The 10,311-nt window shown below is 60.2% G+C and overlaps 1 protein-coding gene across 1 annotated transcript; it reads right to left on the bottom strand.

The window, feature by feature from the left end:
* Window positions 1-2,475: 2,475 nt before the first annotated feature.
* Window positions 2,476-9,537, bottom strand: OTX1 (orthodenticle homeobox 1). The gene is made up of 5 exons (XM_006733360.3): window positions 9,376-9,537; window positions 8,950-9,018; window positions 7,138-7,344; window positions 6,034-6,185; window positions 2,476-4,761 (listed from the first exon to the last, which is right to left on the bottom strand). The coding sequence occupies exons 3-5, from the start codon at window positions 7,232-7,234 to the stop codon at window positions 3,946-3,948; spliced, it is 1,065 nt and encodes a 354-aa protein (XP_006733423.1). The 5' UTR covers window positions 7,235-7,344; window positions 8,950-9,018; window positions 9,376-9,537; the 3' UTR covers window positions 2,476-3,945.
* Between the last annotated feature and the right edge of the window lie 774 nt (window positions 9,538-10,311).

The raw sequence follows: 10,311 nt of genomic DNA, 5'->3' as shown, positions 1-10,311 counted from the left end.
ATCACAAATATGAGTTATCTTTACCCACATGGCACCTCGCACATGTTCACGTTAAGGGTAAACTTTTCTGCCCCTGGGGTTTGAGGAGAGAATACACGCTATGGGTAAAAAACACGAAGATTTCGTTGAGCACGCCACGAAAAAAACTGTTGACATCTTAACATTGCTAAATGTTCTGAAGTTGCTAAATCTCCTTAAGTTGCTTCACTTGCGTCACGAACACCAAAACCCAAACCAGACAAACCTCTCTCCCGCGGGAGAAGGGCGAAGGGCGAGCTGAGGGCGGCTCTGCCCATTAACAGGTGGCCGGCCGGGAGGGGCCTTCAGCGCTCCCGCCGCCGCCGCCGCCGCCGCCACGGCCGCCTCCCGAGGACGCTCCGCCCGCGAGGGCGCCCTCACCTCACTGGGCCTGGCCACCTCGGGCCGCCCCCACGGCGGCCAGGCACTCACCCTGCTCCCCCCAGCTCCCGCGTCCTGGTGGCCTGCGGTGCCCCAGCGCCTTCGGGTTCCTGGTTTCCACCCGGCGCCACGGGGCCTCGGCACAGGCGGGGAGGCCCTGGGAAAAGCACGTGCCTCTTTTCGAAGCTTCGTCCCCCGGGCGGGAACTCCCGCCGGGCCTCCGTGCGCCTGGCCACCGGTTCCCATCTGACGAAGTACGCAGGCGCCGAAGCTTCTAGACGCCGCCGAGTGGCCGGGCCGCGGGGACACGTCAGACCTACCCACCAGCAACCTCGGCCCCAAGTGTGAAGTTCTGGAACGTCCCAGGCCAAGCGGGACAAACTAACAAATGCGACGAAATTGAGGCCCAGGGGTTTGAGTACCTTGCTCCGGAGGCCACACAGTTGTCCGAGCAGGCGCAAAGCCGGGTCTCCTGGTTTCTTTCCACCGAACAGCCAAGAGGACCGCTAGGCGCCCCCCGGGAACCCGCCTCAGAGCTGCGGGTGGGGGCAGCCTAGCACCTGGGCCTCTAGCGGCACTGGCAGCTGCTGCGTGAGCCAGAGCGGCCCCGGGGCGGGACGGGCAGGGTCGGCTGAGGAGAGCGCCTGGGAAGCCCTCCAGCAGTGGTGCCCAGGCCCGTGCAGCGCGGGCTGGAAGCCTCTTGGCTCCGGCCACCGGCCCGGCCTCTCCGGCACGTGCGGGCCCCGTACTCGAGGGGCCACGGCGCTCCCCGGGCGGATTGGCCTTGGCTCCGCCTTTAACTGGAGGCGCTGCCCAAGGCGGAGCCCGCGCGGGGGCGGCCCAGCCCTGCGTTCGGGGGTCTTCCTCCGGGGGCGGCGCCGGCGGGCGGGGCTCGGCGGGGCCCGGGCTGCGCCCTCCCGCGGGCCTTTGCTGAATCGGGGATAATGGGTTTGCTGGAGTGGGAAGGCGCAGTGCGCCCGAGCCGGGCCTACGGAGTCCAGGGGGAGGACGCGGCCGAAAAGGCTTTTCTACCACCGGAGCTCGCAGCCCTAAGACCTTGCTCCGCGCGGGACCCTGAGGGAGGGGTCGTTCTCCAAACCCGGCCTCACGTTGTGTTCTCAGGTCTCACACGGAATAAAAAGAATAGAGTGTGTTGGTCACTTCGCAGGAAACTTTTCGTTGTTTCCTTATTTCCTTCCTGCCCGTGGACAAGTTGAACAGCTTCTCGGTCTTCCACCCAGATTTCAGGCCAAACAATCTGGACAGCGCCGGCTCTGGGTTTTCTGGAGGAATCACCCCATCCCTTCCCCACCTCCTTCCTGGTCTTCTCTCAGGGCAAGATGGAACCGTCCTTTCCGACCCCCTGCTGCAAGTGGGGAGTCTTCTTTCCCTGCCAAAGTGAAACGCGTCCTTGTCGACTTTTCTAGATTTTATGTTTGCGTTTTAAACTTCACCATAAGCAAAAGATAACTTGGCTACTTCTGGCAAGGGCCTGAGGGTTTAGAGGGACATCTTAGCACGTGGAAGGAATGACTCGGATCCCCTAGCCGCCGTGAAGCCACCCGGGACAGCTCAGCAGAAAGGAAGGTTGTCTGCTGCCAACATGCAGGACACGGATCGGTTTTTTGTCGTTTTGTTTTCTTTTCCTTTTTGGCTCAGCTCTGAGAGCATTACAGAGCTACCCTTTCCCGCCTCCGACCCTCTTCCCCTCCCCCTCTTCTGTCTGGTGCAGGCAATTAGGGTGAAGAAATCAGTGCCAGGTTCCTGCCTCTGAAGAGAAAGGAATTGCTTCGGGAATTGAGTCCTGACACCTGTCTCTGTCCTGGATGGCGAGAGGGGATGCGGGGTCAAAACGCCTGGGGGAAGAGGCCAAGCTGACCGGGAGGGTAGGACACTCCCTCAGAGAACGTTCTCTGGAGACTCCTCTTGCCATGTCCTCCCTCCCTACCGTTTGGTCTCCTGCTTCACACAGGTCATTAACACGCAGGGGTATTAACGCGGGAGTTTCCCTCTTTTTAGGCTCCCCGAGACCAGGACCTGGGGCTGGAATCAGAAGAGCGACACTGACAAGCCGTTCATTAATTTGCATTTATTTTCGGGAAATAATGTAGATAAAGGGGGAGGAGGGGGACTGCCTTACATTTCAACAAGTAATTTGTGGTCTTCACATCGGACAAATCAAATTTACAAATTACTTTCCCACCTACTGGACGAAAAGGCCAAAGCCAAAATTCATACACAGGCGCGGGCTCTCCGCAGATTTCGGAGAATGAAGGTGCACTAAAAACTCACTAGACAAAACAGGGTTGTTTAAAGAGAGAGAAGCCGACAGAGGAATTGGAACTGGGGTTTGGGGCCTGGATCGGTTTGTTTGTTTTTCCATAATGCCGCATTTTTGTTTTGTTTTCCTTTGTGATTGGTCTCTAAACCGGAACTGCGACTCTGTGCTTGGACCTGGTGAAGGGCTCAGTCCTACGTCCCCGCCCAGCCTAGCCCCCTCCCTCGTACCCTGACTTGGCTGTTTCCTCCACACTCTCGGACCCTCCCGACCCTCCGCGCCCAGCTTCCTGGAATCAAAAGGTTCTCTTTAATAAATACACAGAGGGAGAAGGTGTGAGAGGGCAGGTCAGCTTTGCAACAACTGAAAAAATAAAAGCGCCATCGTTTAAGGAAGAGAGGAAGGGGGACAGAGGGAAAATATTTTTTGCTTTTGTTTTATATATATGTGTGTATATATGTATATATATGCTGTATATATCTTAAAGTTCTAGTTCCTGGGCGCTAAGACGAGATATGTTCAGTTCAACCAACAGCAACTAAAAAGTTTAAGTGGTCCCTGGAACGGACCCGACTATGTACAGCATTCCCGCCGAGGCGGAAGCTTGAGCCAGTTCTACGCAGGGCGGGGCTGTGCGCGAGAGGCTAGGGGCGCGCTCCTCCCTCGGGCCTTGTCCCCGCGCACCCCACTGGGGAGGAGAAAACGCCGGGAAGGTCTGGCCTGCAGGCGGGGAGCAGGGGCGAGGGCAGCTGAAGGAGCCGTAGTCTGCAAGCGAGAAACACTTAGTGGTTGTTTTGACTTGGGGTGGAGTGTGGGTGCACTCCAATGGGCAGGCACATGCCAGTTAGGGACTCCAGTGTCCAGAAAGAATAAATAAAAGTGTAGGTAGGGCTCAAACAGCGAGTCAGAGCAAAGAGCCTCCGAAGGCTGCAAGTGCATAATAACTGCCCAGAAAGACTGGAAGAGAGTGGCTTAGGAGTTCGTTAGGGGTTGAGGAGGAGAGCACACAGCTCTCCCCATATAGAACTTGCGGGCCAAGCCGAGGCACCGGTCCCCTCATCCAAGGGTTGGGCGGGTCTGCACATCCCCCAAACAAGTGGCAGAAAGATGAGGGCGGCAGTGCAGGCAAAGGGCATCTTTTAGGGGCATGAAAATTCAGGTCTGCAGAAGCCGAGGCGAAGGCGGGCGGTGGCAGCAGCAGCAACAGGACGGGGACCACGGAGGGCGCAGGTAGTTGCGTTTCTTCTCCTCTTCTTCCACTCCTGGGCTCACAAGACCTGGAACCGCCATGAGGCTTGGTCCTTATAGTCCAGACAGTCGGGCGAATTGAAGTTGAGTTTCCAAGCCGAGGAAGCAGCGGCGGCGCCAGGCTCCTTGTAATCCAAGCAGTCGGCAGAGTTGAAGGCGAGCCCCGAGCCGCCGTAGCCCTGGTGGTGGTGGTGGTGATGGTGGTGATGGTGGCCTGAGGACTGGCTCAACGGGTGGTGCGCATGCGGGTGGTGGTGGTGGTGGCCGGCCATCGAGGAGGGTGCCATAGGGCTGAGCTGGTGCGGGTGGTGATGCGAGTGCATGGGCGCTAGATATGAGCTGCAGTCCACGCCGCCAAAGTAGGAAGAGGAGGGCGCGGGGTAGCCCTGCCCGTAGCTGCCGCCCTGGCTGTAGGACATGGGGTAAGAGGCTGCGGCCGAGGCGGCGCCAGCAACCGAGCGCTGCATGCATGATGCGTTGCTAGGCGCGGCCAACGGTTCGGGCAGTGACACCGACGCGGGCGCTGAGCCCGGCGAGATGGAGGCCGGACTCCAGATGGATGAGGCAGCCGGCGTACTCAACGACGACGGGACTGCCACCGCCGGGTTCCCGGCCAGGCCTGCAGCCGCTGCCGCCGCTGGGTTGGCGGAGGCGCTGGAGCCCGAGCTGGAGGACGAGGCGGAGCTGGACACAGCGGGAGGCGTGAACTGGCCGCTGCTTTCCGAGCCCGAGCTCTCCCGCACGGGGGACGACTTCTTCTTGGCTGGGCGGCTCTTGGTCCCGCTCCCGCTCTGCTGCTGCTGGCGGCATTTGGCACGGCGGTTCTTGAACCAGACCTGTAGCGGGCCGAGTGGGGAAGAGGGTCTCAGGAGGTGGGGGGGCGGGGCGAGCTGAGCTTGCTCCCCCGCCTCTTGTACCCACTACCCGGCCTAGGGTCTCTCATCCCTCTCCTACCGAGGCCTCCGCCCCTCCCCATCTCCGGCCAGGCCAGCCCACGTCCCAGTAGTCCCAGCTCCTCCACCCTCCCCCGTTCCTCTGACCAAAGATCCTCCTCTGGCAAAGCAGGGATGTGCAGCTCCCCACCCCCAGCGCGGCTCTGCCCTCGGGCGGAACATTTGCGTCTGTCCAGCCAGAAGTTCAGCCATCTCTAAACTGCTGCTGTTGGCTGCTTCCCAACAGCGTCGTGTATGTTTGGAGGCCCTGTATTCTATGACTAGAGCTGAGGAAACTGCGGAGAGGCACCAAGGAGACCGTAGAGAGCGGGACAGTCACCAAGTCCGAGGTGGGAGCCAGTCGGACCCAGAAGGCTCCCCCCCCACCCCCGTGGGCAAGGCGAGAATTTGAGTGGATGCAGAAGTAAGCTCAGGAGGCCGAACAGAGGCAGTACACTCGGGGGACTGGGGAAGGAAGCCTGAGCAGAATTTCGTTGGGCTTCTTGGCTCCAAGTGGGGAACCAAATGGGGCAAAGTTCTCAACATTCCAGGTTCTTTCTCGGACCTCGGAAAGAAGACGATGATAAAAGGCCCTTCAGGAGAGTTCTGAGTTATAATCCAAACAGTATTTTTATCGCAAAAACCAGAAACAGCAAAGCCGGTAGCCGGGTTTTGCGTTCAGCATCCTCTCTGGGCAAAGGAAGAGTCTAATCACACCGGCGCCACCCACAGAGTGCACTCCGACAGGGCACCAGGCTCTGGCCAAGCTCCACTCTTCCATTCCCAGGATCCCCCGGATGCAAGGCAAGAGCGGGGGCAGATTTCAAGACCCCGAAGGAAACTGCCAAATCCTGGAATGGCCGAAGAAGCAGGGGCAAGCGTCAGGCCCTCTAGGCACTTTACTTTCGGGAGCCTCGCTTGCCCTCCCGAATAGGATTTTTAGGATAAAACGACTTTCAATACCGAAGGCGCCCTGGGACCAAGGGGCCCGAATCCAGGGCTCTAAGCTAGTTACTTTAACTTTGCTCCTCTCCCAGGCCCGGGCTGAGCGCTAGGGGGAGTCTGAGAGGGGCTGCCCAGTCTGCAGGTCCGCCCCACACCACACCACCCTTTCCAGGCCCTCTCCAACCAACCCCAGGGCCCCTACCCTGGCCCCGGAGCCCTGGGCACGCGCACCTGGACTCTGGACTCCGGCAGGTTGATCTTGAGCGCCACCTCCTCGCGCATGAAGATGTCAGGGTAGCGAGTCTTGGCGAAGAGCGCCTCGAGCACGTCCAGCTGCGAGCGTGTAAAGGTGGTGCGCTCCCGCCGCTGCTTCCGCGGAGTGGCTGAGGGGACACGCGGGGGCGCCTCGGGTCAGCGGTGGCCACGCGGACCCACGCTAGGGGACGCAGACAGGCCCCTGGCGGGCCCTGTGCGAGGCCGTTGCAAAAGAAAGCCGAGTTCCAAGCGAAAGAAAAACCCCGGAAGGCCGAGCCTGAGAGGCCACAGGTGGGAGAAAGTGCATGTGTGCAACTGGGAACCAGTGTCTTCAAGACTCTAGAGTTGCCCCCTTCCCTGCCTCTCGGAGGTTAAGAAAGGAGAAGAAGTTATACAATCTCCCTTCTTTCACCACCTCCCCCCGCAACACATCCCCTGGCTGGAGGATGGGGAAGGGGTGCGCAGAAACACCACCTGGAAAACACTTTCCGAGGGAATAAATGGAGGTGAAGGAGTGGGAGCTAGGAAAAAAAAAAACAAAAAACAACCGGGATTCAGCTCAAGCCTTCCACATCCGCAGTGCAAAAGTTGGTGCAGACCACCGATGTATAGGACAATTTAATTAGAGAGGAAGAATCCCTCTTCTCCATCTCAGCCAGTCATTTCCCATAAGGAAGTCTTGGCCCTTCCTGTCAGGGCCTAGAGAGTGTCCAGATTTCCTCATTCAGTATTGGGGGGAAAGGAATAGACACACACAAAGACACACACACACACACACCAAAAACGCCACCCATGAGAAACGGATCCGTGGGTCAGTGTGTCTTGTGCCGCTGGTGGGACCACAATGAGAGACAGGCTGCCCGTGTGGTCAGGCTGGGAGGGCATACCTTGCACCACATCACTGGCCTGGCCCACCTCACCCACCAGTGGCTGTCCTGTGAGCCTGCAACATGCGGTGCATTGTAGGCAGACTAGCCAACCGGCTCCCTGGGCCTGCTCAGCCACAAAGTGTGTGCTCAAACTCGAGAGTCTGGGGGTCCCCAAGATTTGCAGGGGCTGGGGTCGGGGATCGGTGCTCACCCGGGTAGCCCACGGAAGGATGTAGGAGGTCCATGGCTGGCCCGGCCAGGCCCAGCCCGTTCATGCCATATGGGGGTTGTTTGAGGTAAGACATCATGCTAACAGCCGGGTGGAGGCGCCCGGACGGATCCAGGGGGCCTGGGCCAGGCGCAGTGCGGGGCTCCCACTGCGCAGTCCTTCAAGCTCTGTTGCGTCTTGGGGCCCAGCCTATGGAGACAGGAGACACACGTAAACAGTGATTGGGAGCCATTTCGGCTACCTGGTCTCGGCGGAGGCAAGGAGCCTCGGGATGGGGAGGGGATGCAGGCTTATGGAACTTCGCAGGGTGGTCAACTCCGCTCTACAAGGCCTTAGCCCAAACACCAGAGCTTCTTTGAAAAGTAAGCTTTTCTGGATCCTCATCGCCTCTTTTCAGACTTGGAATGGGTAAAAGACACTCGTAGGGCGTCACTAGGAGTGAGGAGAGATTAAAAAGCAGGGCCAAGCTGGAAAGGTGAGAGCCTGAAACAACGCAGAGTGTACAAGGTCCCAAGTCTAGGCAAAATTCTGGTCCGGTAGGAGCCGGCCTCAATAATACTGCAAAAGCAAACGTTTACTCGGCGCCAGTGAGGCAGGTTGTCCAGGGCATAAGGGGTTGTTTCGTTTTGTTTTTGAAAGCGGGACGAAAAGGTAGAGACTCCGGAGAGCTAAGGTGAGGCACTGTAGGGGGGGCTAGCAGCACCTGGGCCTCTCTGGGACGCATTGCCCACTTACGAGAGTAGATTCCTTCCGAGGTCTCCGCCACTGGGTCTGGGACCCAGAGCCCACAGCCACCCCTCCAGTTAACTCTCACTGCCCAGCCGCTGAAAGATTGCTCACCGGGAATCCCACCACACCTGAACCGCAGTTACAGGCCCAGGGCCCGCAGAGGCGGCCAGAAGACGCAGAAGGGGCCTCGGTAGAGGTGGCGGCTCTAAGACGCGGCGGGAGGTCAGGGGCGCCTCGCCACGGCCGCAGGCCCTTCTTCGCGAACGCGAGCGGGTCCTTCTTTCTGCCGGGTCCTGGCTGCGGACAATGTCGTCCCGGCGGAGGCTGAAAGGTGACCCGCCCAGTGCCCCAAAGGGTCTCACAGATTTGGGAGGCCTGAATGCAGAGTTCCGTGTGCGCCCCGCCTATCCTTCTAGATGAACCCACAGCCCCAGGGCCCTATCGAGACTAGACAACTAGGCCTCGGCAGCCGTAGCTCGCGCTGACCCGGACTGGAAGGTCGAAGCCTCGCTTCCCCGGTTGCCTCCATCCTGAGGCGCTATTCCCAGGGGTAGGAAGTGGAGCTCGGGGGAGTGCGGCTGGGGCCCCAGGGGACCTGTCGCTTCACCCCGCGTCTCGGGAATTCAAAGCAGGCCCAGGCTAGGGAGTTCAGGGAGAGCAGTTAGAACTAAAGAAGTCTACCGCTCCTATCCTCCAGGACTCAGGGTCTGGTCTGGGGGAACACAGTTTGCAGGGAAGGGGACGAAAGGGAAACAGCCGGGGCTCTGGGGCCGAAAGAGAACTGGACGTCAAGCCGTGGCGCCTCTGCCAGGCTGCAGCGTGAGTTTTCAAAGACTTTCTTCAAACTTAGCACTTCGGCTCGGTGACTTCGGAGGAGGCGGGGGAGGGGGCGCGGGGCCCAAGCAGATATCTGGGGTCTTCCGCGCACCAAGAGGGGAGCGAGGCCGCCCCCAGCCCCGCCCACCTGCCGGGGACCTGGGAAGCGGGGACCCGTTTGAGGAAGGGGAGTTAAGAACGACCAACGCGCTCCCGGAGTCCAGGGCGGCCCCACGGCTTTCTCCTTACCTGCCCTCAGCTGCCGGGGCCGCTCACCATCTACCTCGCGCCCTCACACAGACCCGCGGGACAGCCAACCTGCAAAACAGAGCGGCACAGGAATTACTTGCCGGGCCGGACGGTTGGTGTAGGATCCCCGGATTTCTTTCTTTGCCCAACTTCCCTCCTTCCTTCTCTTTCTTTCCAGTGGCTTTGTGCGTGTCCCTCCAGGTTTCACTTTATTGCACACTTTGTTTGCAAAGCCATACGCGTTCCCGAGACACTACCTCGCCCGGGACCGCGCCGAGGGGCCGCAAGGGTTGGGTGGGGGTGAAAGGGGCAGAGTGGGGAGGTGGCTCCCGGTTGCAGTTGCATTCCCGATACAACGTGGAGGCGGTGGGGGCTAGGAAAGTCCTGCAGAGGCACTTTGCAAACTAAATAAATCAAGCGATTTACCTTGTCGGAGTGGCTTGTCTTGCCGGGTTGTTTAGGTGATTGGAAATGTAGCCTGATGAAGATTGATCACCTTTCTACTGCCCTCCCCGGGTATGTGAACGCGAGGTGAGTGCGTAACGGGGCTATGCTGCCAATCCCCGGCCCCGCGCGGGCTGAGTGACAGGGAGCCGGGCAATGGCAGCACGAGCCGGGGGTTACCTCCGCGCGCCCCCGCCCTCCTCCGCCCCCTGCACCCCGCCCTCACCGCCCGCCCGCCCCGCCCTGGTCGCGCGCTAACTCCAGGGCTTGGCTGACAAACGCCTCGCAGAGAGAGGCGAAGACAGCGAACGCTGCGCCAGAGCCCCGTCCGCAGAGGGGACGCCGGTCCCGAGGCCGCCCCGGGGTCCCCGCCCTTCCCTCGCCCTTTCGGCGCCCGTGAGGGAGTGGCAGAGAGGAGACGAGGTGCTGGAGAACCGGTTCCCTCGCTCTCCCGCGCGCCACTCGGCTCAGCGGCCCGGCTGTGGGCTCGAGGACTTCGGAGCCGCGGGCTGGAGTGGAGGGGGCCCCCGGCCCCTCTCTCGGCGCCGCGGCCCCAGCGTCTTCTTTCACCGCGCCACCACCTGCAGACGGACGCCGCGGGCGGCTCGTGCTGGCACAGGCTACTTCGTCGAGCGCAGGAGCAGCTCTGGGTGCGCAGATCCCGCCTCGGCGCCTCGGGACTACCGCGCCCGGGAACGGCACCCGCTGGGGAGGCACCGCCACTTACCTGCTCCTCGGCGTCTCCTGGGGTTCACCGTCCCCACGAAGGGTGTTTGCAAATCTTAAACGCTTCTTCTCAAATGTTGGAGCTCAGCGTCTCCTATCCCTTACACACACACACTCTACTTCTGAATCGAAAGATTTTAATAGGAAACTTTCTTTTTCACACTCAGTCTCTGTCTCCTTCCCGGTCTCCTT

The sequence above is a fragment of the Leptonychotes weddellii genome, chromosome 10, assembly GCF_054177405.1.
Source record: "Leptonychotes weddellii isolate Sample4059 chromosome 10, ASM5417740v2, whole genome shotgun sequence".
Taxonomy (NCBI): Eukaryota; Metazoa; Chordata; class Mammalia; order Carnivora; family Phocidae; genus Leptonychotes; species Leptonychotes weddellii.
Note: the sequence above shows the minus strand (reverse complement) of the source record. Positions and strands in the feature narration are given on the sequence as shown.